General features: G+C 43.0%; 1 protein-coding gene across 1 annotated transcript in view; it reads left to right on the top strand.

The window, feature by feature from the left end:
• The window catches only part of ltk (leukocyte receptor tyrosine kinase), a gene marked incomplete at its 5' end in the record, with an annotated part of 33521 nt that extends 10360 nt beyond the window's left edge, over positions 1–23161 (top strand). The window contains 22 exons of the mRNA XM_030781448.1: positions 900–1000; positions 1466–1626; positions 2077–2171; positions 4310–4418; positions 4809–4967; positions 5189–5339; positions 5704–5835; positions 6107–6263; positions 6649–6831; positions 10355–10453; positions 11399–11551; positions 11907–12020; positions 16973–17159; positions 17394–17484; positions 18729–18793; positions 19684–19813; positions 19951–20048; positions 20685–20777; positions 21090–21191; positions 21472–21606; positions 21862–21952; positions 22199–23161. Of these exons, the coding sequence (XP_030637308.1) occupies positions 900–1000; positions 1466–1626; positions 2077–2171; positions 4310–4418; positions 4809–4967; positions 5189–5339; positions 5704–5835; positions 6107–6263; positions 6649–6831; positions 10355–10453; positions 11399–11551; positions 11907–12020; positions 16973–17159; positions 17394–17484; positions 18729–18793; positions 19684–19813; positions 19951–20048; positions 20685–20777; positions 21090–21191; positions 21472–21606; positions 21862–21952; positions 22199–23161 (3569 nt within the window). The remainder of the gene's footprint in view (positions 1–899; positions 1001–1465; positions 1627–2076; positions 2172–4309; positions 4419–4808; positions 4968–5188; positions 5340–5703; positions 5836–6106; positions 6264–6648; positions 6832–10354; positions 10454–11398; positions 11552–11906; positions 12021–16972; positions 17160–17393; positions 17485–18728; positions 18794–19683; positions 19814–19950; positions 20049–20684; positions 20778–21089; positions 21192–21471; positions 21607–21861; positions 21953–22198) is intronic.
• Between the last annotated feature and the right edge of the window lie 4829 nt (positions 23162–27990).

The following is a 27990-nucleotide window of genomic DNA, read 5'->3' as shown; positions in this document are numbered from 1 at the left end:
TCTTTCCTTCTTATTTCTTTGTTTAATTAAATATTTAATATCCGTACCACATCTTAAGGCGGTCAAGAATTTCACTGACCCCCTTTAGCTTATGTGGATACTGTGCAAATTCACCGAGGACAGGTTTTTGGAAAGCTTCCACTTTCTGTCCTTATAGGAGGTCAGAAGGGGACCTGGGGTGGGGTGGGGTGGGAAGAAGTGGGGGGGGGGGCATATGCTTACGAATAAATGTTCCCTCAAATATCTTACCACGACTCTCGAATTACATGTAAAATGGAAAATATCATATTCCTCAGCTGTTAATGTGACCTGTGGGTGGGTTTTTATTCCAAATAATATTCATTGAGGACTCGTTAGCAGCATGTGGGGATACTGTGCGAGATTAGGATTTAATGGCGCGATATCCCTTGGAGAATATGGAATTGTTTTAAGACCAAGGAAAAGAGATCTAGGTTCCAAGGTGTTTCACCACAAAGCTGTCCTGAGTCCTACCGTGACCCTTTAGCAATCTGATTAATACTTCCAGTTCAAAGCTTTCTGTTCAAACCTACTGACTGTTTTTAACTCACCATTCAGTTTGAATGCATTTAATAAAGACTCTCTCTCTCTCTCTCTCTCTCTCTCTCTCTCTCTCTCTCTTCCACCCATGTAGTTGGTTTTCTTTTGGCTGTTTTCTTTCTTTTTTTTTTTTTAATAAAAAAGAGTTTACATGTAAACTTTCAAAAACAAAGTGCTGAAGTTTGACAGCCTCTTTGGCTCAAACGCTCAACGTTTGCTAAGTCGAATAGCTGTCAGCGTTGTGTGTGGGCGTATTCAGACTGCATTAGCTAGTGCTGATGTTAGCAATCACAGTAATTCACCTCTGTTTCTTCTCCTGCTCCTTCTTTTTCTCCTCTCAGGACATTTCATCTTCCTAAAGGTCAGAAGCCACAGCCACAACCGAGAGGCATCCGTCCAGAGCCCTGCTCTCCCTTCGACAGTGTCCGATCAAGACTGTCATGTAAGATGTTTGTCATTTGCTCAGAGAGACATAGTTTAGCTGAACGCTGATTAAAACCATCCTTTTAATAGAGGTTGCCAGTCTTTGCAGATGCACCCATTTTATAAACTATCTCTCTCTGAATTTCTGTTAAGGACCATACACAAACTTTCGCAAGATGACCTAACGGCAAAAGTATGTTCCCAGTTCACAAATCCAGTTATATGAAGCTTGCTTCGAAAACAGAATAACCCAATTACTTAGTGTAGCATGAAAAGACAAAACATGGATCTGATATAAAGGCTGAAATACTGTGGAAATGAAAAGCGATCCAAACGAAAGGTGATTTTTGTCATTGTAATTTTCCATCTCTCTCTGCTCTCGGATTTTATCCTTTACATATGCCTGCAGAAGCTGTCAAGTGTAATCTGTTCAGAGAGCACTCACACGGCTGTTGTGATTTTGAACTTTTTCATCCCCACGCAGTTGCGTTTCTCTTTGTACCTGTATGGGGACTTTAATGGCACAGTGCTGCTGTCGGTGGAGGAAGACGGTACTGCGGCCTCTCGTCTGGTGTGGGAGAGAGCTGGCCAATGGAAGGACAGCTGGCAGGACGTCAGTCTACAGATAACAGACATCTTAAATTGGTACGATAACTGAGACGTCGTTGAACTTAGACATCGGGGAAGTTGACTCCTTTCACTTGTGTCTTGGTTTAAATCATTAAATTCTCTGGGATGTACTGAAAAAACATACATATATTTTGTTCTTTTGCTTCAGGTTAACAGTAAAATAATCTGATTCCTGGGGTGACGTCACTTATGTAGACTTCATGTAACTTCAACAGTCACTGCACATGAGCTAAGAGTTACATCCACATGCAAACTTGGTTGTTTGAATCCAAGCTTGTCTAGTCTTCCTTCCTGTATGGATTAAATTAAACAAGTTCTTAGGGGCAGTGTAGGATGAATGTCCTTCAGTTCATCACCAGTATAGTCCATATTGAAAATAAATTGATAAAAATGAATAATTAGTCAGCCGTCGGAAAAAAGAAGAATAAAGCATCTATCTGATGTGCTTGGTTGTTTTGGTCACAGGTTCCATCTGAAGGTGAAAGCCATTTGGGGGGCAGGCTCTAATGCTGACATAGCAGTGGATGAAATTACCTTGAGTGCTGCGTGCTTTGAAACAGGTGCCTCTTTTAAGCTTTATAGACACAACACGTTTACCTCAGAGTTCAGTCATTTCTCTGATATCATCTCTGGAACAGGGTCCAGGTGCCAAAACACACACACACACAGGCACACACACACACACACACACACACACACACACACACACACACACACACACACACAGACACACACACGGAATGATGCACAGGCATAAAGTGTCTAACCACTGTCTCCATCAAGCAGCAGGAGATCTCTTAAGGACGACTGCTGATGCAGTATTTGCTTAATTGTTTGTGAAAGGAGGAAGCCAATAAAAAAAAAGCAGCTCCTCCTTTCCTGGTTTAAGCCACAGATATAACAGTCCCCATAAATGTGCATGCAGGCATTAATGTTCTGGGCTTTTTTTTGTTTTGTTTTTTGTTCTGTTTTTTTTTTTTGGACCACTTCAGCCCATTTGTCGTCCATATTGGTGATTTTTTTCTCTCTTACTGGCCGTGATTGTTTGTCAATGGCTGACGCACAGGCGGCTGGCGTACAGAATATTGTATAATTGAGTGGGCCAACGCATTTGAAAAGCAAGACCTTGGGCCTCGGCCACTTTTTTATGTGACCTTTGAATGACTTTGTGACCTGCAATGGGCTGATGCCCACACAATTATCAAAATGTCCTCGCAAGTCATTATCCGCGTCCCCGTGAATTGTCCTCACAATCCATCCAAAGTTTCCGCACACTGTTCATAATATCTCCTCGGAATGCGACCGCCGCACACACAAAAAATTCTCTCAGCCAACGAAAAAACATCCCCTTTGTCTCACTCACAATCATCTGAAAATAAAATGCGTCAGAGTGAGAAAACACAAATCCCCCACAATTCACAATATATTATTACCACACACAAAATGTTCTTGTTAACCAACTCTTCTTACACAACTCAGAAGAATCCCCTGACTGAAAAGATCTGCCTGGGTGAATCATCCGTAATTGAGGATGCATTTGTGGCTGACGGTTTCGGTGCTGGAGTGGGCCAGAGGTGGAGGCGGTGGAGGTGGTGCCACCTACATCTTATTATGTGTTGCAATCGAGAGACCTCGACCAAGGAGATGTTACTGCAATTCCAAACAGTATTTAGAGGAGCAGCTGAGATGGAGAATGATGCACAGGCATAGAGTGTCTAACCGCTGTCTCCATCTAGCAGCAGGAGATCTCCTAAGGAGGAGTGCTGATGCAGTATTTGCTTAATTGTTTGTGAAAGGAGGGAGCCAATAAAAAAACAACTCCTCCTTCCCTGGTTTAAGCCACAAATATAACAGTCCCCATAAAAAAGCGCATGCAGGCATCAATGTTCCGTGCTTATTGTCGCGTTTTTGTACTTTTTTTGGTTTTTCTTTTTTTGTTTGGTTGTTTGTTTGTTTGTTATTTTTTTGTTTTTTGGACCACTTCAGCCCATTTGTCGTCCATATTGGTGATTTTTTTCTCCCTCTCTCACTGGCTGAGATTGTTAGTCCGTGAGAAATTTCACAGATGTAACTTCGATAAAGTCACGCACTCATTCGGTCAGAATCGTTCTGCGAGGGGCAGTCAAGAGTGCCTTTTGCCGAAGTTCTTCGTCGAAACGAAGAGAAACGGTACTGTAGGAGACTACGCCTCCACACTGAGGCAGTGAAATCGCTGTGGAGGGTGACCGCAGACATCGGGCGACCGCAGACATCGGGCGCCAGCCTGATCGAAGACCTAGATTTATCGTCCCCCGTTAACTCCTCCACCAATGATAAGCCCATCTGCTGTAGAATTCCAGTTAAATCTCTGCATTAAATATGTTCTCCACTGCTGCACTTTCATGTTATTTTCTTTTGTGCTTCTTATTATTCCGTGTTTTTTTTTCTTTCCACAGCTTTGCGACACTCTCTTCTTCTTCCTCCATCTCCTTGACCTTTTTTTTTGGGGGGGGGTTCTGTGAAAAAAAAAAAAAAAAAAAAAAGATCTTAGCCTATAAATTTAGCTTACTTGCTTTTCATGATAATCCAGTGTGACACCTCATATTTTTACTCAACCAGAAGACTCAAAAAAAAACATATGCGAGGGATCTATATTCTAAATCTCTCTCAATCATCGGTCTCTCTCTCCCCATTTCCCCGCTCTTTTTGTCTTTCTCAGACCTCAACTTACTTCACCTTGGACACAAACTGCTCCATGAGATGGACTCTCTCGATGACCTGGACATGTCTAGCCCTTTGCCCCAGCCCTCTGCCTCTGGTATTGAGCTGTTTATCTGTCTATCCGTCGATCTATCCGTTATCAGTCTGTCTAAGTCTCTTAGAGGAATAATTATTCTGTTTCTTGTGGTGCTGCCATTTCTCTTGTTAGAAATTATTTGTGACGCAAAAGGTTTTTCCAAGGTTTGAATTCTTTTCAAATGCTCCGAAGCATATGCAGTATTTGATTTATGGATCTACAGTTTGATTTTTTTGTGCACCTTCCTGTTAGTAGCCTCTGTTTCCTGAAAACAAACAAACAAACAAACAAACAAAACACAGAGCCAAAGAATGTATGTCAAAATTTCACTGAACTGCACATTAATAATTAATGCCCTTTGTACATGAACTGAAGAGAAATGGATATGTTTTTTTTTTTTTTCAGATGTGTCCTTCGTGAGGTGGTGGTTCACATCGTGTGGGGCCAGTGGACCAAGGGGTCCCACTCAGGCCCAGTGTGACAGTGCCTACCGGAACAGTAACGTGAGTGTTATTGTGGGCAAGGAGGGGCCTCTGAAGGGGGTTCAGATGTGGAGAGTTCCTGCTACCAGCAGATACAAGTAAGTGCAGCCAACAGGATGAAAACTCAGAGGTTAAGCATGTTAGCTTTTGACACCCCCTTCACCCCCCCACCTCCTTCCCAGCACCCACCCCCCTGGGTGGGACACTACAAAGCAAAATAGTAGCTTTTTTGTCGGAACTTGGATCCATGTTTGGTGCTGACTGGTGGATCAAGGATAACAGAATTATTATTTTGTTCATATACACACCTCACTCACAGGATATCTGCCTATGGAGCAGCAGGAGGTAAAGGAGCAAAGAACCACAATACGCGTTCCTATGGAATCATTATCTCCGCTATCTTTCCTCTGGAGAAAGGCGAAATCATTTACATTTTGATTGGACAACAGGGAGAGGATGCCTGTCCAGGGGTGAGTTTTGGGCACAGGGTCACCTACCCTGAGACTTTTCAAACTCTTAAGATCTCTCAGAGCCCCTCTGATAGAAAGCCTGAGTCACACGGCTGTCGTACAGAATATTGTATAACTGGGTGGGCCAACGCATTTGAAAGCAAGTTCTTGGGCATTGTTCACAGTCCACAGATCACGGGATGACATGCAACCACCACACCCAAAAATCCTCTCACCAAACACAAAAACATCCCCTTTGTCTCACCCACAATCATGTGAAAATAAGATGTGTCAAAACCAGAAAACACAAATCCCCGACAATTCACAGTATATTATTACCACACACAAAATGTTCGTGTTAACTAACTCTTCTTACGTAACTCAGAAGAATCCCCTGACTGAAAAGATCTGCCTGGGTGAATCGTCCGTAATTGAGGATGCATTTGTGGCCGACGGTTCGGTGCTGGAGTGGGCCGGAGGCGGGGGCGGCGGAGGTGGTGCCACCTACATCTTTCGGGTAAGAAGCCTTGACGTGGGAGTTTGCTGTTGTTGAGCCAGTTTGGGTTGACTCTTACTGTTGCATTTGAATGAGCCTGCGCATATAAACCGAATTAGGGAACAGACAAATTCATGTGGACAGCAGTGTGGGACAATAAAACCCAGGTCCCCATCTGTCCCGGACCTCCTGAGACTCATTTCATTCAATTGAAAAAAAAACAACGTAACGGTCATTCTGGAGTATTAAGAGGGATTCTGGGGACATGATGATTTTGGCTGTCCCTGTTCAGATGGAGAACGGGGTTCCCGTACCGCTGTTGATAGCCGCTGGCGGGGGAGGGAAGGCCTACCTGGAGGATCCCGAAAGGAGCCTGGATCAAGCTCCTGTGGATCAGTACGAGAATAACATCACGGCTTCCTGCGTCAACGGCAGAACCGGAGCTGCAGGTCCTCCCATTTCAACTACACGGCTAGCCAGACACAACGCAACATTAAAAAGCAGCATCATTTTGATTTTAATAACATTCACATTTGGACAGGCATTAGGTGGATAACCTGTCTCCTACACAGTAACAGTGTATGCAGGCTTCTGTTCCTGCCCCACACAAAAGCACCTTATTCAGCTTACCAACATCCTTAGGTCGTGCCGTGGGAAAATTTATGCAAGCATCAGCCCCCGTACCTCAGTTATGAAAGTATCGTTTTATTCCTGGTTCGATGCAGGAGAAGAGCAAGAACAAAGGCGCAGATGTGGTACAGTGTCCGTTTGCAAATGTGGATAGGTATACCTGGTACTGACTGACTGAGTGGGATATCTTTGCTGGCCTTGTAGGTGGTGGAGGTGGATGGGAAGACACTACCAAACTGCTCTGGGCAGGGAAGTCTCTGGTGGAGGGGGCTGAAGGGGGCGCTCCCTGCCCCCAGGCACTGTCCAAGCTTGGTTGGGTGACATACGGAGGATTTGGGGGTGGAGGAGGGGCCTGTTCTGCAGGAGGAGGTGGAGGTGGATACAGAGGTGAGTGTCAAAGTCAAGCACAGGGTGAAGAACACTCTTAGTTTGATGAGGAGGTGAAATGTTCACTAAGATTCTGTTGTAGGGATCACCAATTTGCAGCTGAATGGGACAAGTTTGCCAGCTTGTAGTGTTAAACATTAAGTGAAAGTTTAGTCTCATTTAATTTGGATTGTTCAGTAATAGTCACGATTCTCAGTTTTATTAAAGATTGTTTGTTTTTTTACCTCAGATGTATTTTTACTGTTTTTCACTCAAGGGCTAGTCATTGAACAATAACAATTTAAACTGCTTTGTCAAATCCCGTTACGGACAAATTACTAACATTTTAATATCCAGGGGTACCAGTGAGCTTGTCCCAGCTAAGTGTATGGTTACATTATGCTCCTTTGCAGTCTAACTAACTAACTAAGCACTAACTAAACAATTTGCTACTGCATACTTCAGTAAAACACCTAACCATGACTGATGTAGTTCTCCCTTTCGATAACTGGGACCATATTTGGTCAAATATAGCTGAACTCATAACTTGCCCCTCTGTTCTTCTTCTACTTGTACTGTAACTCTCTTTCATTGTATGGGTGAATGACTATCTGCTCAATCTATTTCGAGACAAGAGCAACCGAACCAGAACTTGAAGAGATTGGTTTGTGTTAGCTGCCATCTGTTATCAAGTTGCACAGTAGAGGCTCCGTTTCACAGTTAAGAACCACAAGAGAAAGGAACGAGATGAAATGTGTTGCCAGAACAAACCGAACTGATTTTAGACCGATTATTTAGTCTACGAATGGAAAAGGTGGACGCCTGCCTCTGGTATCTAGCGCTACCTACTTGTAGTTAACCTACTTGTAGTTAACCTATACTTGTAGCATCCTATAGGAAGCACTCACTCACTCTCACTCATTATCTAAGCCGCTTATCCTGATTAGGGTCGCGCTATAGGAAGCACCTCATTTGTAATAGCTTGAGGGGGTTCCAGTCCACCTTACCCATAATCCTCAACTTAAAGAGCACTTGTGCCAGCTCCGTAGAGACTTGGCAGGTGCTACCAGCAGCTCTTGAAATGTGCTCGAGATTAGCTTTAAGGACTTAAAACGGGTGTAGTTCTCTAGCATCTTCAGCAGAAATGTTAACTGGGATTTTGGCCAAGAGGAACACTACTGCAGCAATGATGGACACCAAGTCTTTGCTGCCAGCTATTACAGAGCCGACCGACAGCACCGGGCTAGAGGCTAAGTGCATTCTCGTATTTCAGTGCTCTTTGTGTCCACAGTGATCAGGTATGTATAAACATCAGATTTAGACCAGCCTGGGACGGTTGTGGAATCCATCCAGCGTATTAGTTCTTCACTTAGGACCGCTGCCAGTGGGTCTTAGAGAAACACCTGTGAGAGCAGCCTGTGTTCTACATATTGATTTGAGGCTGTTGTGGATCTCACTGTCAAGAGAGAGATTTATATTTGACTGTTAGTGTCTCCTGTGTGGAGATACACCAGTGAACCATATGCACCTGTTCACCTGTTGCTTAAAAGGTCTGCATCAGCTCTCTCATAACACCTTGGTAACGTTATCTGTGACAGCCATGATGGCTTGCTCTGTCAGGCAACCTTCTCCTCAGCAGAGTGACAGATACATCTGGTTTATGCCAGATCTCTCTCTCTCTCTCCCTCTCTCTCTGTCTCTCTTTCTCTCTCTCTCTCTCTCTCTCTCTCTCTCTCCCTCTCACTCTCTCTCTCTCTCTTACTCTCTTTCCCTCCCTCTCTCTTTCTCTCTCTCTCTTTTTAAATTCTAGAGTTCATGCACAGTGGTGTCAGTGCTCATGTCATACTGAATTCTGACACTGGAATTTGTGCAGTCTCCTTTGGTGCTTAGCATGTATCAGAGAGGCTCTGTCATCGTGGTCCAGGAGCTCCACGTTCTGGTGCAACGGTGCATCTTAAATCCACCCTCTGCAAAGAAATGTTGTAGCTTGTCCCACGCGTGTCTTTTCCGCCGAAAGAAAGAGATGCCTTTGAAGACAGCTCGACGATCGTGTGCATGCAAATGGGGTTATCCTCTCCAGGCTTGCTGTGATCAGTGACATGGTTTTAAAGTGTGTATGTGTGGCAGGGTGAAACCGAACAGGGGTTCTTGCGACAAGTCATCTCAAAAGGAAGCGCTTGCCGTTCTTTTGCAACACGAGGCTTGTTTTAGATGCTTACTGAGCGTTTAAAGAATGACAGTCGAACTTTAGTCAAAGTCACCTGTCAAAACAAATCAGGTTCATCTCCTTGCAGTTCACCAAACAAGTGGGGACAAATGCAATTAATGTACCAGGTTTCCGAGCTCTGTTCAACCACTCCTGGGGATGACCTGATGACAGCTAGACTTTTAGCTTTGTGTTGTAAACAGTGATGTACTCTGCAGACTTGTTGATAGGTGTGCCAGACCCACTTAAAATACACAGAGGTATCTTCTGTGAGAGAGGAGAGCCCAGAGAAAAGAGATCCCTTTTACAAGTGGGAATCTGACATTTTTGAGGGGGAATTAATTAGGATGAAGGTTTTGATTGTGTTCTTTTGAACTGGAAAACATTTTTTTTTCTTTCTGAACACGTTTAAGCATTCTTTGAAATATATCATTTTCAAAGTGTCTCTGACAGTTTAGGCCAGGTACAACCTTCATACTTTTGTTTGTGCATAACCTCACACTCGCATTCACAAAAGAAAGTTTCTCCTCAACTCACCTCTAATTTGCCTCATGAAACATCAGATTTATTCATCTAGCACATGCTCCAGCTCCATGGCTGTGTAATGTAATTATAATTAACTGATTTATAATCTACCGTCAGGGGGAGATCAGGGTTACTTGTCACATTTTTTACTTTTGGTTGTATATCTTGGCATCAGCTCGTCTTAAAAAACGTTTCAACATTAGTGGAACGTTTACAGTGTTCATGTGAAATGGGAATCCATTTCCTCCTTAGAGGTTACACATAAGCCATCGGGGAAGCTGTGTCCATTTGTGATAATTGACCTCATCAAGAGGTCGTCAGCTCCCTACGTTTTTCAATGGGTTTAGCAAGGAACCGAACAGCTTCTTGCCCTTTTCAAAGACTTTCTGATGCCATTTATGATTTTTAATCTGAAAAGATTTGTATTGTGAAATGCTTTTAGGGGAATCATAAATGGCGATTCTTTTTACATAATGATGGTTAGGATGAAATTATAAACTGAATTCATTTACTATCACCTCATTAATATGTGTGCATTTGTAGTGCATTAACAGATTTTCATGTCCGCTATATCTACAGATTAATATGACATTTTCGGGTTCAAGGAAAGGTGACTTCTGAAAGTCACTCAAATATATATATATATATATATAAATGTCTAGTGAGCAATTATGAAACCTGTTCTAGTATGTCTGACTACAACTCCAAGTCAGCCTTTTCAACAAAGAGTGTTTTTCTTTGTCTGGACACATACACACACGCACTCACACAGACAATACTGCGGTATAATGTTATTGTTTTGTCTTGGACCAGGGGGAGATGCATTTCTCTCCGATGACATCGCTGTGGATGGACAGGACGGTGTTTCATTCATTCATCCCAGCGGAGAGATGTTCATTCAGCCCTTGGCAGGTGAGACTTTGCGTGCACACACACACACACACACACGCACACACACACACACACACGCATGCACGCACATGCACACACACACGCACGCACACGCATGCACGCGCAAGCATACACACACACACGCACGCATGCACGCACACACGCACACACACATACGCACACACACACGCACACACGCACTCACACGCATGCATGCACATGCATACACACACACACACGCACGCATGCACGCACACACACATACACACGCACGCACACACACACGCATGCACACGCACGCGCGCACGCACACGCATGCACGCACACGCATACACACACACACATGCACGCACACACACACGCGCACGTGCACACACTCAGACAGATAGCACTGGGAACCGGCTGTCTCGAGCACGCAGCTCTAATTCGGTAAGGGATGTGTAGAATGGAACGCGCTAATCTAAGACCTCATGCCCCTCGCTGAAGCCATGAGTCATTAATCCAGCGCTCTTAAGGACAACACCAGGCCTCTCCATCTACGCTGTGAGCTGTGAGGTCTAAAGTGAGGCAGATTGTCGCTGTACCGTCTTCAATCAAAGATAAAGCAATCCAAGACCACTACGTCATCCCGTATTTAAAGAGATTAAATCACGTTCAGTCAAAAGAGATCTTGTCGAAATCACAAAAAACGGGCAGCCGGTTGATTACTGTTTTAATTTCCTGACTTCCGACCACCTTTCCCCGCACGCAACCATCGTTTCAAATGTAGATTTTATACTGTGATACACTTGTCTTCCTATCTTCTTTTCTTTAGTGTCAGAGGTACAGCTATTTTCTATAAATCAAGATCCTCATTGTATTAGGATAATGGAAAAAAAAAAAGAAAAGAAAAAACTGAACTCATTGACCTGTTGTCTCCCTCCCCTGGCTGTTTGTCTGCTCTTTTTCTCCCTTTTCTGTGGGAAGCTATGGAGAGTCACGGGGAAGCAGAGATTGAGGTGTATCTGAACTGCAGTCTCTGTCAGACCCAGAGATGCAGACGGGACGGAGACACCAGGCTTGTCATCTGCCAGTGTAACGACGGGGAGGTGCTGGCCCCGGATAACATCACCTGTATAGGTAACAGAGTCTGTCACGATGCCCCTCCTGTCAGATACGTTTCATAGGTAATACAAGTAAAAATAAATTGGTCTTCTGAAATAGCCTCAGGAATAAGATCTAAGACAGACGTTAGCTCAGTGGATTGTACAAGTCAGATGACTGTTGCTCTAAAAATGAGATGAGGTAAGAGGGGGGAGCATTTCTATGTTTTTTCAATATGAAAATCCGTTATAACTGTCATAACTGTCTTTTTCATCAGCGCTATTGTGCTATTGCCTCTGTTTCTCTCTCTCTTTCTCTCTCTCTCTCTCTCTCCCTCCCCCCCTCTTTTTTCCTCTTTCTCTCTCTCTCTCTCTGTCATGTGATCCAACAGTTGAAGTCCACCGCTCCGTGGCTGAAGGCCCGCCCTCCCTGACCCTGATCCTGGCCGTGGTGGCATCCACCATCGTGACGGGCATCGTGCTGACGTGCGCCAGCCTCACCCTCAGTAAGAGACTTTACACCTTCTGCGTCAATTCCGTCCCCTCCACCTTCCATCGCTTCTAACAAAGCTTCGTCCTTTCCGGTCATCCACCCATCCATCCACCCATCCATCCCTTTACCCAGTCATCCGGGGTTTCCCGCAGTGTCCCACGTGACAGGGTGTTAAAACTGTGGAGAACAGGACTCACACGGATAGAATAAAGTGCACAGAGTCATGGTGAAAGAGAAAAATCCTTTTTTTCCGAAAGTATCGGTAAAGTACCACAAGTCTGCCAACCTGTTGTTATTGTAAGCGGTGTCTGAGAGGTTGGACAGACTGTGATTAGAGGGAAAAAAAAGAGACAGAGACAGGCAGCAGAGGTAATGACAGATTGTGACTTCCAAGCTTGCCCCCCCCCCTCCCCCCCACTCCTCCCCCCCACTCCCCCCCCAGTTGTAATCCAGGTAGAGGAACCAAAACAGTGCAGACGGAGGTAAATGACTAAAACACATTGATCTCAGATGCCTCAGGGGTTTTACTCATCCCCTGACTTTCAACACTGAAGCTCAAATATCATTGGTTTCAAGTGAGACAAGGAGGATTGTTTTTTTGGGAGAGGCACGGAGACGCTTTGCGAAGCCAAGTCAAATTTCACACTCGCACTTTAGAAACACGCAGAAGAAACGAAAGCCGTTCTGTCAGGGTCGAGCTGTCGAAAAAAAACCCCCAAAAACCCGCCACCACATAGCTAGGCCTTTATTTCAGTTTGTTTCCTCTTGGATGAAAAAAAAAAAAAACATGAGCAAAGCCACGGAAACTCCGGGCCTTTTGTTTGTTCTTTGTTTAAATTTAAATTTAAAATTCACGCAGGCTTAATATTAATTGACTTTGTGGTATAGTTTTGTTTGTGCTGATTATTTATTTTTTAGGGTGGTGGGAAGTGATTATAATAGATTTGAGTATGAGCACAAGTTATCTTTAAACACACCCATACACACACACACACACACACGCACGCACACACGCACGCACGCACACATGCACGCAGGCACACACACAACACACACACAATTAGTCTTTATATCTCAGTAGGAACCATCTGTTTTACTGTAGTTAAAGATTATTAACTTAACCTTTACCCTAACAAAGAACATATCCATAACCATAAGCAAGGAAATATTTATTTTGTTACTTGTTTTAAGAATAACAACAATATTTCTAAAGAAAAAAAAAACATTTCTGTAAATGTGCCCACGAGTCTGTCATTTATCAGATAATTATATTCTTTCGGGGGCGTTCAGTCCACACATAGCCGCATACAGGATGATAAATGATGGTGATAGTTTGAGTACAAACAATCTTTACATGAACACACACACACACACATCCATAAACACATGCGAATCTTTCAGCCCTTGTTCATTACATAATCATTGAATCTTATTCTTTTGTCATCACCTACACATTATGTGAAAGCTGAAGGGGCTAATTTTTTTTTTTTTTTTGGTCTTAGTTTCATGCTGCACAGTACTGTACAGTACAGTTTAAAGGAAACAATAGGGAATGAGGAAAAAAAAAAACAGACTGCTATTATACCAAACAATGATCTGGAAGCGTATTGTGTGGAAATGATACATTTAACCAAATAGCGTTCAAAGTGGCTCCAGTTTCACCAACAGGCTACTGTTCCAATGCTCAATTACCAATATTGTGATTTATTATTATTATTATTATTATTATTATTATTATTATTATTATTATTATTATTATTATTGCTGCTGCTATTTGATATATGTGTTTGTCTTATTCAAATATCTCATTCAAGGGCTTTTCTTTTTCTTTTTTGATGTATAGGACAGTGAGGGAAAGGGTAGAGTTTCTCTATGCACTGTCTCCTTTAATGTGATGATCTCTTTGGAATGAACGAGGGTGTCCAGAGCGTCTAATTTCTCTTTAAGGTCACAGACAGTTATCACAACCCAGTTCATTAAACGATATGATACAACACAGGACAATGGGAACCAGCAACACAGTTAATTAAGAGTGAACATCTGAGAAGCAGCAAGAGAGAGCAGCAGTCGTGAGGGGAAAAAAAAAAAACACAGAATAAAATGGGAATCTTTATAATGTTGTATCCAGTACATTTGGATGTGATTGATAATGGTTGGTGGTCCAGATGTGAAAACAATCTTAAAGAAAAAAAAAGAGAGAGAAAGAAAGAGAATAGACACGTTTTTCAAATTAGATGCTGTGTTTTTGAAAAACAGTTGCATTACGTAAAGGATGTGTTCCATCTCAAGATAAATTTGATCCATAAAATAGATGATACATGGATACAAATGGACTATCAGGGTTGTTTTGTACATGAATATGCAAATATGTTATAAATCTACAGGCTTTGAGGACGATGGTGAAGATAAATGCTTGCCTTATTGATTTCCCCCGTTTGACAATGTTGTACATCAACTATTTCTCCGTGTCTGATCAGATAAAGCTTTGTGCTTGTCCCTTTGAGTTGTGGACTAACTGTAAAATGCTTTTCCCTGATGTGTTCTAACTTCTTGTCATGATGAATAAAAAGTTTGCTGTAATACAAATCACCAGAAAGGAGCGAAAAAAAAAAAAAAAAAAAATCTCGTCTCGTGTAAAGCTGCAGGTTTTCAACACGCCTCAGGTTTTTAAGAACTGTTCTGCTTTGACGATTTTTGTCTAACAGCCTTCATTTGTCATTGTAGTAAGTCCATCTGCCATAACATACCTCAGAGTCTAGTAATCGATCGTCTCCATTAAGAGTCGGGGCCAAATTCACACTATTAAGTTGTCAACTTCGGCTCCAAAGCCCAGTTCGGGTCAAAAGTGTGGGAGTAGTGGAGACAGGTTCGGTTCATTTACAGCCAAAAACCCCTTCAAACATGTCTGAATGTAGTGTGATAGGAAAACCTGCATGAAAAACGTTGAGTAAACATTAGAGCAATGAGTTAAGGCACATTTGTACTTAGCAGGTCAGTTTCTCATTAGTCCTTGTCAAAAAGATTTGATAAGCTGAAACATGAGGTCTCTAAAGAGCCAGGAGGATGTGTTCTAGAACACAGTTCTTCACCCCGATCAAATGGGGTTCACCGTTCTCCGTGGTGATCCTACCCATTAAGATCTGCTGAAAGCGAAGTCAGCAAACAGGTCATGCTGTGGCAGACATTTTTAGTACTCACACAACTGAAAGTATTGATTCATTTTTGTCAAGTTTTGTGATGTGTACAAAAAAAAACCCCATCATGTTGGACCATCACGTTGACAACTGACAGAATCAGTAGTTTTTGAGGTTAAATAGCTTCTTTGGGATTTGAAGCCGTGCTATTGGCCGATGACTTCTTTTGATATGAAAATGAATTAGTACTGACCAATCAGGACACACCTCCACTGTATCTAAGTGGTTTAAAAGGGCTTATAGCTTAAGAGGGATTTGAAGCTGTCCTATTGGCTGATCACTTCTTTCAATATGAAAATCAATCAGCACTGACCAATCAGGACACCCCCCCCCCCTCCACACACACACTGTCATCATAAACAAAAGACTCTGCCTCCAGACTTGGTGGCCAGTGACTCCATGTCAAGGAGAACACATTTGAGCCAGATAAGAATAAGAAACCACTTCTCCATTGACTCTAAACATTTCAAGCCAATGTTAAACGTACTTGCTAAGGGCTGATTGGCCTGTCTCTACCTCTGGAAACACGTGCGTCGGCCGAATCGGTGGAAATCGGCTGTTTTTTATTTCTCTGGATGAGACATGAGTCTCAAGCGGACTGACCATTTAGCCCATGGCAAGAACTTCAAAGAACTGTTCCTTCGAAACACTGGAGTCTTTCAGTCTATAGATGGCTCGTAAAATTCTGTTCTGTCCTCACTAACCTAACGCACCTCCACTCTAAGTAGGACACTGAACATATTCCCAAGGGCAAGGTGACCTTCAGAGTCATATAAATTTTGAGATTTTTGGAGTCAATCCATACGTGTCGAACATGTTGAAATGAACTTTTTTAACTGGTCACTTTGAAGTCATAAAATGAGAGCCTGGAGCACGTAGGGCAGGTTCTAAAACGGTCTGAAAAACTGTGTCTTGTCACTACCTGAGACCAGTGGGATCTGGAAAGGGCTTTGTTTTCAGATGGTTATGTACTTCCAAATTTTACATTGAACAAAACACATAAGAAAAAAGATGAAATTACGACACTTCTATATGGCCTCCACACAGAACGCCACGCCATTCTTAACAGTGATTTATCACGTTGGCAGTTGGTTGATAAAACAAAGAGTGCTTCCTTTCTTTCCCAAAAACCATGAGGGTAACAGTGTGTCTTCCCTGAGCTCTCCCCCATGCAGGTTGGTAGTCTGTGTTTGGGTGGGGGTGCAACCCCCCCCCCCTCCCTCCCAACCTCTCCCCCCCACCCAACCCCCACCCCCAGTCAAGTTCCTGCCAATGAGGTGTGGCTTGGCCAGCAGCTCGACGGCTAAGGAGACCTCTCACCTCCACGCAGCGCCCCTCCCTTTGGCAGACTACCAACCTGCATCGGGGATGTGGGCGTCCACCACCGAGGGTGAGTCCTCACCACCCAGCAGCTGACCGAGAGAGAGAGGGAGAGAGAGAGAGAGAGAGAGAGAGAGAGAGACAGACAGTCTAAAACATCCAGATTTAATCAGACGCTTGGTTTAAATGGGAGAGATGTAGTTAACTGAATCACTGGTTGTTCTCACATGAATCCTGTTGGAGTTTAATTTCCAGCCTATATGTCCTCTGTGCACCTCACGTTAGATGAATTGTAGAGTGTTCTTTTTTTTAATGCTCACTAGCTGCTATCACGTGTGTCCTTGTGTGGTTCCCAAACAAACAAACAAACAAACAAAACGGTGTTAACTGTTTATAGATATTTACAGAAGTCAAGCTGCCTGCTCACTGCTGTCCCCTTCTCTGTCTCCAGTGTACTACCGTAAGAAGAACCATTTGCACGCCGTGCGCGTGCGCCTGCAGAGCCCGGAGTATAAGCTGAGTAAAATCCGCTCTTCCACCATAATGACCGACTACAACCCCAACTACTGCTTCGCCGGCAAGGCCGCCTCCCTCAGCGAGTTAAAAGAAGTGCCACGCAAGAACATCACGCTGCTTAGGTACCCTCTCTGTCTCACAGTCGTATCAGTTACATAATGGATTCTTTTTTCTTTTTTTTCAGTCAGCATCTGCCATTTTTCAATGAAATGAAAAAAAAAAAAGTAAATATTTTATTAAATTAAATATTAAAGTATTGTGTGGTATGTGTTGTGTCTGTGTGTGTACATATATGTCTGTTGCTGTGCCTGTGTCAATGTGTGTGTGTGTGTGTGTGTGTGTGTGTGTTTCTACAGGGCGCTTGGTCACGGGGCTTTTGGTGAAGTGTACGAGGGACAGGTTCTGGGAATGAATGGGGATAACACAGCCATGCAGGTGGCTATAAAGGTAACACAAATCATCACAACATCACAAAGGTACCAGCTTTTATTAAAAGCACACTGCCTCCATTCACACACACAAGACACCTGTGCATGAGAAACAACCAATAAAAAGAACAGAAACAAACATGCGAGCCATAACATTACATCACTGTGGACAGGGACACATGCGCAGACACACACACACACACACACACACACACACACACACACACATTGAGGAGAAATGAGCTATTGAATTAAACCATATTTTCCAGAGCATTAACACACACACATTCCACTTATAAAATGAGAGTGTACAATGTCTCGTATGACTGATTCTGTTCAGAGAAACACTCTCTGGGATATTTATTTCATCCAGATATGTGCAAAACAGCCCTTTTGTTTGACAATTTCCAGTAATTTCTCTTGTGAATGTAATATACAGTTACAGACATAGAACTAACTTCCCAAAATAAAGGAAACACTTGAGGTAAACGCGGAGTGCAAAATATATCGAAAAAAAGTGACGCGATTAACTTCCCGCTGTGCTTAAGAATATTAAAAGACTGGCAACGCGTAAAAAACGCTGGGTTTAGATTAGCTGTACCGCTGTGTGCCGGTTGCCACGGCGAGAGAAAGAGACTGTGGGGATTTGACGGAGCAGTGATTGACACCGCACATCAGAGGGACCGTCAGTGACGAGGGGCGTTCGGCTTTAGCGGCGTTCCACGAGAGGTCGTCCCCTAAGGTGCTGTTGGCATGGGAACGCCCCAGGGAAAGCTTCATCCACGAGGCCCGGCGAGGGAAAAGAGACAAGCTGCTCCGAGTCATTCGATCGCCAGCGGGCGTCCCGTGCGAGACACACCCCTCACCCTCTACTCGACAAGACGTCGACTCGACCTCTTTAAGACGAGTTAAAATGCAGAGGCACTCCAAACGCAGAGGCACTCCAAACAATCACTTTGTAGTATTACGCGAAAGCATTTCCACCCTAATGAGGACGATCTCTTCTATCTGAAGTATCTGGGACCCTGTGTCCAGGCAAATTGAAGCTAGTCTAGTGGCCCAGCGCCCTATGAGAACGCTGCTTTGTGTTTGCGTTTCCTTTTATTTTGGCAGTTACCTGTAAGACACAGATTGACCATATTTGGTAAATGAAGATGAAATTGTGTTCAGGCTTGTCTGTGCATCAGATGGTTTTTTTTTTTGTTTAATAGACTCTGATTTGCTCCCGATTTCTGTTCCTTTTTTTTTTTTTTTTTTGGACAGACCCTTCCAGAAATCTGTTCCGAACAGGATGAGATGGATTTCCTTATGGAAGCACTGATTATGAGGTTAGCTTGGCTCATGCATGCACAGATGTTGAACTCTCACACTCACACACACACACACACACATACACGCAGAGGCTGAAAGATGCCTAGCTGCACATGTGCGAGAGAGAAAAGGAAGAGGATGTGCCTCTCTGCTTTGTCAGCGGTAGATGAACCAGAGATGTAGATCAGTGTTCATCCTTTGCCTTTTCTGGGTCTGCTTTGTGTTGCACCTCATTGTGTTTGCTTTGGTAACGAGAACCACAGCTGTTCTTTATTACTAAGAGTGAGAGATTATGTCTTTTTCGTTCAGGCTACAGATGTTTTTAGGGGGAGAATATTTGTTCTGCTTTGTTGTTTTTTTTGAGGTAAAGTTTTAGCTTGGCTTCAAATGAATAACTTTAACCTGTCGTCCTTGATTGTTCTGAACGGCAGAATATATGGAGGATAAATTCATTTTATGCAGCCTGTATTTCAGTAGTGATAACATCATCTTTCCTGGCTTTAACCTGTACCATTCAAACTACTCAAATATAATAATGTAGGACACGTGTAAAACTGACATCATACCTATAATGTAAGACACAGAAAACAATGATATTAAGGATGTCAAGGAGGGAAAAGAGAGGGAAAAAAAAAACGTTGGTAGGATTTTTATGTTTGAGGTGCCTGAGCACATTGTTTTGAAAGTTGTGTCAAAACAGCTGAATGAAACTGTGGTGGAAAAGAACGTTTTTTGTAATCTATATTCGTGAACTCTCAGTGTGGGGCAATTTGCTGCATTGAGTTAATAGAACGACTAGCCTCCTCAGCTCTCAGCAAGGTAGCAGTGATAGCGTGTGACCTGCATTCTTATCCTCTCTCTCGCTGTGTGTGTGTGTGTGTGTGTGTGTGTGTGCGTGTGTGTTCAGTAAGTTCAACCATCAGAACATCGTGCGCTGTATCGGGGTGAGTCTACAAGTTCTTCCACGCTTCATCTTACTGGAACTGATGACCGGTGGAGATCTGAAGAGCTTTCTCAGACAGAACCGACCTAGAAATGTGAGCACGGCTATGGGCCTTGTGTGTGTGTGTGTGTGTGTGTGTGTGTGTGTGATTGAGGTCTGACATACTGTGATGATACCATTTGTAATGATTTAATATTATATCGATGTTAAATGACTGAATACTCCAAACAGAGTCAGCCTTCCTCTCTTACCATGCTGGACTTACTCCATATGGCCAGAGACATTGCGCTGGGTTGCCGTTACTTAGAGGAGAACCACTTCATTCACAGGTAAGTGCATCCTGATGAAATGCAAAACGACAACCAGGCGGTATAACGGTACATTACACCGCGCCCCATTGGCCAAAGGGGCTAATTCAGATCTGACCGTTACCGCTGGCCAGGGGAGGGAGAGCGTTCCAAAGGGGCTCAATTGGCTGTATCAGCCGGACAGAACAGTTTACGTCTTGGCGTCCGCACTCAAGTGGCTCTCAGTCAATGGAGCACTCATAATAGCATAGAGGACTCGCTCGTTTCTTACTTGCAGAGAAATAGCCTGGGCCTCCGTCTGTGATGTGTTCCTGTGAAGAAGCTCCAAAAGCTCCCCACCCCCACCCCCTGCTCCAAAATATTCAAGGGCTGTGAGACATATGTGAACTTTATAGGTTAGTCTGTGAGTCTCTGAATTAGGAATTAGTGAAAAATGATCAGATATACCATAGCAGTAACTACGTGTTATAATTAACATTTAACAGGCAAGCGATATCACAACGTCTGATTGGAAAGATTTCGGAGAAATGGATTAACCTGATCGCTGGGCTTCTTATGGACATCACACAAACTAGGATCTTTTTTAGTCCTTAATCGTGCGAGTCAACAGGCTGTGATGCAGAAGTTGTTTGTTTTTTTTGCCTTTTCTTGTTTCAGAGATATTGCTGCTCGTAACTGTCTGCTAACCTGTCCAGGACCAGACAGAGTTGCCAAAATCGGTGACTTCGGAATGGCCCGTGACATATACAGGTGTGCAGATTTATACTCACCGCAAGACGCTTACAGCCTGATACTGTGTAGCAGTCGTGTCATTTCATATTTATGGAGACCAAAAACAGTTGTTTTCACCTTTTCATTTGACAGGACATGGTGAGAACAGCGAACTGTCATTCATAGATTCATTGACTTGCTTTGGCTTCTTACCCGATGCCTTTCTCCAATTCAACCCGGAACTCCCTCAGGCTCTCTCAGAGTCTCTCTCATACACTCCCTCACCGAAACGACAGTATGTTTAAATTTGACTTAAAACAGATATTTGCTCACTCTCTCCTCTTCGTCCAGAGCAAGCTACTACAGAAAGGGAGGCCGCGCCATGCTTCCGGTGAAGTGGATGCCTCCAGAGGCCTTTCTAGAGGGCATCTTTACCTGCAAGACCGACACATGGTAATGCTCACATAAGTCACATGTCGCAGTGGCCACTGATTCAAAAGCTACACCGAGTAATCCACTTAACTCCACTGTAAAAACAAACAAATAAATAAATAAATAAAATACCAGAATGCCATGCTGCGATGTGGAAGTTCTGCCCAAATACCCATAAACGTAACGGAGGGCTAAGCGGATCTGGACTGAACGGAATTGAATTTACTGAATCAAGACATTGTGAGCTGAGATAGTGGAGTAGACTCGACACTCATTCTGTGGGATTTGTCTCCCCCTATAGGTCATTTGGGGTGTTGCTCTGGGAGATCTTCTCTCTGGGCTACATGCCCTATCCATGCAAGACCAATCAGGAGGTGCTGGAATTTGTGACAAGTGGCGGCAGGATGGATCCTCCCAAGAGCTGCCCAGGGCCTGTGTGAGTTACAACACTTCAATTTCATCTCAATACAATCAAAACAGATTTCAATTCAGCTACAACCATATTTACTTGATTTGATACCTTTGCTTAAATTCCAACTCAATCATACTTCAAGATAAAACTATTCCTCAGTCATAATACGGTTGACCTATGTGTCAAATAATTCCCTTAAAATGATCTTTCATTATTGCAAATGGTAAATGTATGAGTACATTATTGTGGTGTTTTCTTTTTTTTGTTGTTTTTTTGTAGTTATCGGATCATGACCCAGTGTTGGCAGCACTGCCCCGAGCACCGACCCAACTTTTCCACGATTCTGGAGAGAATCAGCTACTGCACTCAGGTTACTGTGACACAACCTGCTGTCCCATCAGCACACTTGGCCCCCGATTAAAAAACTTTGCGTGAAACTTCCGTCATTCTTTTGTTGGTCGTGTCTGCTCACTCCATCTTCCTTTTCCATTTTTTTCTGACTTTCTCCGTCATTCTTCTCCTCTTTTACTCGCTGTTTCCCTCCTCATCTCTCCCCCTTTTCTCCTCATACTTTGTCTCTGCTCCCCTCTCTCTCTCTCTCTGCATCTCATTCCAGGATCCTGATGTTATTAACACAACCCTCCCTGTGGAATACGGACCGTCGGTCGAAGAGGAAGGAGGTACCGTAATCAGGCCGGAGGTATCCGACAGCATGTCACCTCTTCTGGTGGCTCACTCTGTGTCCCAAGATGCATTGCCCCAGCCATGTACCACTGCCCTGCCCTTCCAAGCCCACAAGCCCCGCCTACTGCTTCAGAGACAACCTCATCCACCCGTGGAGGTGGCCACTTACCGTGAGGTGCTGGAACCGTCCTGGGCCGAACCGATACCACCGGCAGGGCCTTGCTCCGGATCCTGGCTCCAGGTCCCTGTTCCAGACCACCGACCTTGCTCTAGAAGCAGTTCCTGCTCAGGCAGCCAGAAGCTCAAGAACAAGACCAAGAACCTGTGGAACCCAACCTACGGTTCCTGGGTTCTGGAAAGCTTCAGCCGGGGGAAGAAAGCCCTGTCGCACACCCAGTCCATGCCTCTGTCCGGCACTTGCACTTCAATCTCCACCTCTCTGCCTACCTCAGAGCGCAACGATTCCGCGACGGAAAACAACACAACCCATCTCGCCTCAGGCGTCTGTGCTTCACCCACCCAGGGTGCCGCACAGGGTTTCTGCAAGGGTCTGACCGGGGCTGCGGGTGGGCCACTCACTGCCGTCATGGACCTGGCTAAACTTCAGAGCTTCCCCTGCGGCAACGTGAACTACGCCTACGACGAGCAGAGCTACGAGACCGAGAGTCTCCCCTTGGTGGTGGCCCGACCCCCAGAGTCCGGCGTCAGCTCCGTCTCCAGCTCCTCGGTGTCCGCGCTGGGGGTTGCCGCGGCGACCGGCCACAAACCGCCGGTGAGGCGCCACGCCAGCTACGGGCACGAGGACGTTAAACTGCACGCCAAACCGGAAAAACCCACGAGAGACAGGGATTCTGGCTTCTCGCTGTCCGAAGACCTCAGCGTTACCCCTGTGTAGCATTGCCAGAAGAGACAAAAAAAAACCCTCGACCAACTGAACACTGGGCTAGAAGTACACTGGAAAACACAGGACACCTCACTTCCATTTGCCTTCTGTACAACTGAGCAAACATTTTTGGTGTGTTATAGACTGATGTTTTATATAATATACTGCACATGATTTTTTTTTTTTTTAAGGCAATCTTGATTTATTTGCTGTATGCATTAACGAACTTGTCAGCTGTTTGACTATCAGGAATGAAAGGGTTTCACCCATTATCCCTCACACTGAATGCAGAGACCAAAGAAAAATAAATATACAGAATAAGCTTCTTCTAAAACCCTGTCGTGTCAGAAGACTGGAACCCTACTGTGAGCCAACGGTACTCCTGTGCACTCCAAAAACTGAACCGGTTTAAACTGGATTCAACTCTTCTGTCAGCACTGTGAATACACGAGTGAAATTCACTTTAGGAAGAGCTCTGCAGGATTACGAGGACTGCTTTGCGTTTTTCACACCTCATGACTTTTCCAAACAAGTTCATCTTGAGGATTTTTGTTTTTCTACCATTTCTCTTTTCTTTTTTTTTTTCTTTTTTCAAAATGAACAGAGACGGATAGGATCCGATACGAATGTGTGGCACTGAATAGAAAAGCTTTAGTTATTATTTCTAATGTTAATCTCTTTTTTTTGTGTGTGGCTGTCATTCGAATTGCAATGCTGTTTATTCTGCTGATACACTGGTTGATGAACTCTTTTGAAGCCAAAATTTTAAGGCGTTCACTTGGATCCTAACTTTCATCTTGTAATCTGTCAACGCGTGCGTTTTGGTCTCGGGATTCATTCAAAGACGGGAGAGACAGGAAAACAAAGCTAAAACAAGACAGCTTCTTCCTTTGATTCCACTGGATGCCAGATGAGAAAATGACACCAAAGCATAACATACAGTTTTCTGTTCAGTCTTAGTTTTGTACATTTTTAGCAATGGAGACATTTTTATAAACACTTTTTTTTCTTGTTTATGTCGTGTACAACTGGGTACACTTGGAGGAAGGTTCTAGAATGTGTTAAAAGTGAATAAGTCATGAGACAGTGTTCTAGAACGCGCACGGTCACTGTCAGGTGGGAAGGAATGTGATTCGTTCCTTTCCACATGCTCTGAAAATGCATTGTGGGTGGACAGCTCTTGTTAATAATGGACAACCTTACTTAACCTGTTTTTACCGCCCTTACGTTGATTTTAATTATGGATCTTTAAAAAAAAAATCCCTTTGGGGAGCATTCCAAGAAAGAAGAAATGACCTATTCTTTTCTCTCCTGGCTAGCATTTAAATTCTCTGAGTAATGTCTATGCTAGATGGTAAATTTCATATTTTTATAACGAGGGAGATATTTTTCATTGCTTACAGGTTTCACACCATTTGAGTTTATTAAGCAACACTTTATTCTGCACAGGAGTCAGACTGCCTGGATGCTGTGGCCAAACTGGTCCGCACAAAATGATCTTTTTGGAAAGGGAGAGCTTAACGTGAGTTGAGCTTTGATATTAGGAAGGAGATGACCTTCTTATGAAACAGATCATAGAGTTCTCTTTGCTATATGGTATTTCAATTCTTTTTTTTTCCCTGAAAAAAGTGGTTTAATGACTGCTGTTTTTACAAAGATTATAGTCTGTCTTGTGGCATTTTACTTTTTAGAATTCAACAGTTGTATCCTCACACAAACTGAACTTGCATTACAGACTTTAGAAGAGGTTTAATGAACCCTTTTATAAAGGTTTTTAAATGTTCAACTTGCTCTTCCCTCTAGGACTATAAGAATCAAAACAGTAGTGCCCGAAGTGGAGAAATCACAAATGATGTAGAAACAAGAATGTCACTAAAAGTCATAACATCTAAACACTTTTTAAGCGAATTGCTAACTGAGGCCTATAAAACATATTGCATTGTTCATTAAACAAAATTCAGACATGTACCTTTGTAATTGGTAGGCTATGTGGTATTTGTTTGATGAACAATCCAAAAGCTATAGATCCAAGATCAAGAACAAAACCAAGATCAAGAACAATCCTAGGCCTGTAAAACGTATTGCGTTGTTCATTATACAAAATTCGTACATGTACCTTTGTAACTGGTAGGCTATATGGTAGCTATTTGTTTAATGAACAATCATTTGTCTAACATTCAAAACATGTTAAAGAATGTTATTACCGACTTTACTGGCACTGTCACGAGTGGAGGCTGCGGTTCTCAATGCAACGGGTGCTTCCTTAGAGGATCCTCTGCTCTTATAATCACGCTGTTTCTACGTCCTAAAGAATATTAAAGCCTCATAACAGATTTGGTATGTTACTCATACCAGTTTAAAGTTGTTCCATCGTCGGCATAACCTTCAGGCCCCACTTTTGAATCACCTGTTTCAGCCGCAATGTTGTCAACACCTGTTCCAACACAGGAGCAGGCATACTTAACAATGATAACCCTAACGTAGTACAATATAGGCCCACAACTCATGCGTCCGTATATACTGTCGTCTACGACGGTTCCAACGGTAAGTACACTCACAGCCGTTAGGCATGGGGTTTAGGGTGCAGTACGCCTTGCGAACCAGACCGGTGCCTCAAAAACAGATAGCGCAATCACTATTGCTTAGCCTAACAATTTTAACAACTCTCGTGTCGAACGACATTTCAATTAGTTTCTATTCCAGCGGATAATTTAGGAAGTTTACATTTGACAGTATAGTAGTTGTTTTGCACTGTAACCTACCGAACCTGGAACCCAACCAGTTGTATGTGCCGAAATGTGAGTTTTGTTAGATGGGAGTTGACCACGAAGCTACACCAGAGTTGGCTGTAAGCTACTACCGGTATGATAAGGACCAATTAATATGGGCGTTAGTGAGGTTTAATGAAGCGGGGAAGCAAAAATGCTGAATTTAACAGAAAAGAGGAGACAGTTTGTATTATTTTCGGCAGGGTTACTCAACTCTACGGGCCTCAGGAACTGGCTATAGCGGATATTCAATCCTCCCTTATAGTCAGAGGTGATTGTACCGTGGCTAATCAAATGTTCAGCCACGACCAGTTATTCTACTCTAGTCACAAGTGAGTAAAAAAAAAAAGAAAAGAAAATTAAAAATACCACAAGTGAATTCGGATTTGTGGGCCAGTGTTGAGTACCCCTGGTGAAAGGTATTTGCTGAGGTAGTCTTTGTTAGTGAATATTTTTATTTTTAACGTTTTATTTAGCAGAAGAGTGTTTCTTTTTAAAGTTCAGGTAAACGAGTGCTGTACAATAACAATTATGTTTATTTCATAAAACTGGACTAACTCCATTTAATACGTAGCTGTATTATTTAATCTCATATGTGCTTTTGGTTTGTATGATTATTAATTGTTCTGAATACTCGGTTAGCACTGCCATTAAGACTGCATTTGTCCTACAATTTGTGAGGTAGGATATTGCATTGTGAACGATGACCTGAAGGGGGCAGCATTCAGCACTGGAATATTCATTGCTGACTTGAATATTTTCAGCTGAATTCCTGTTTCTGTGTTAATGATTTAGGTACTTTTTTGTTGGTTTGTTTTCAGGAGAATTCCATTACTCTATTATGACTGCTCCATAGAGAGACATTCTTGTAGACATATATTAATTATGTTCATTTTGAAATAAACCATTTTCTTTGGACGAAGACACATTCATTCGGTATGAATAAGCCTTCTTTATATGTGTATCAGTATTAGTCATCAGAAGTAGCTGATAAATATCTCGGTTTAAATAGATCACTCAGTTCCGTATACTAACAAAAGAATCATGGCTGTCCAACAGGGGCACTATCAGCCTTTTGCGTTTTTCAGTCCCGATCTCAGCTGTAGTATTTTTTGTAGGTTGTCTGGCTAACCGAGAGCTCTCGGCCTGCGAGACGCTGTAAAGAGGCATTATCCATGTTAGACCAGCAAACAGTTGGAAAGAGACTGGATTTACAACACTGTCTCCGCCACTTTCTGAACAATAATATTATCACTCATAACAGCCCTATGTAAACAAACGCACGACATAGTCACGAGCCTTAGCAGTCTGTCATTGTATCTGGTCTCCATGTATGAGACTTTTCAAACACTGAGCGTTTGGCTGGAAATACGATGCAAACCAGATGCATTTCTAAGGTTGATCAATTTCCGTATTTGGAACTCACTGTGGCCTGACCAAGATTTAAGCTGTTCTGTTACAAAAGCCGAAAATGTTTACGAAGTAGGCTACGATTAGAAACCTCTGTTACCTTAAACGTGGATTAATCTCACCGTCCCTCGCTTCCACTGTCACGCTGGTGACATTAAACTGAAAAAAATTACAATTTTTGTAAGGTGTCCTTTTTTGGGAGCATACTACTGAGAAAATGTAAAGAGTATTCATTAATGAGAATTTAAAGATTTCTTTGTAATTCGGATGACTTCGATGCAGCTTTATTTCTGAAAAATACTCAGGTAAAAATCCACAGCTCTCCAAAAAAAAACCCCTCAAAAAAACCCCCGCAAACACTGTCACATAGCTCAAAAAATAGTGTTTCCCAATGAAGTTTGTCCGACTTGTTAAGAAAGAAAGGCAATGCTATTCATGTCAAAGCCCTAAATGTGAAATCGTAGCATCATAAAATAAGCAATGACAAAAAAAAAAGAAAAAAACACCTGATTGTTTTAAACAAAACACTGTCGATAATCGTCAGCAAACAAGAACATCAGAATATCATAAATGAACAAAAGAAAAATTTTTTTCATAGTAGTAATGAGTTTGTCACACATTAATAGCACTTAAAGACAGATCAGGTAACACGCTGAGAAATAA

Source organism: Chanos chanos, chromosome 1, assembly GCF_902362185.1.
Source record: "Chanos chanos chromosome 1, fChaCha1.1, whole genome shotgun sequence".
Classification (NCBI taxonomy): Eukaryota; Metazoa; Chordata; class Actinopteri; order Gonorynchiformes; family Chanidae; genus Chanos; species Chanos chanos.
This window is presented reverse-complemented; position numbering and strand designations above follow the sequence as displayed.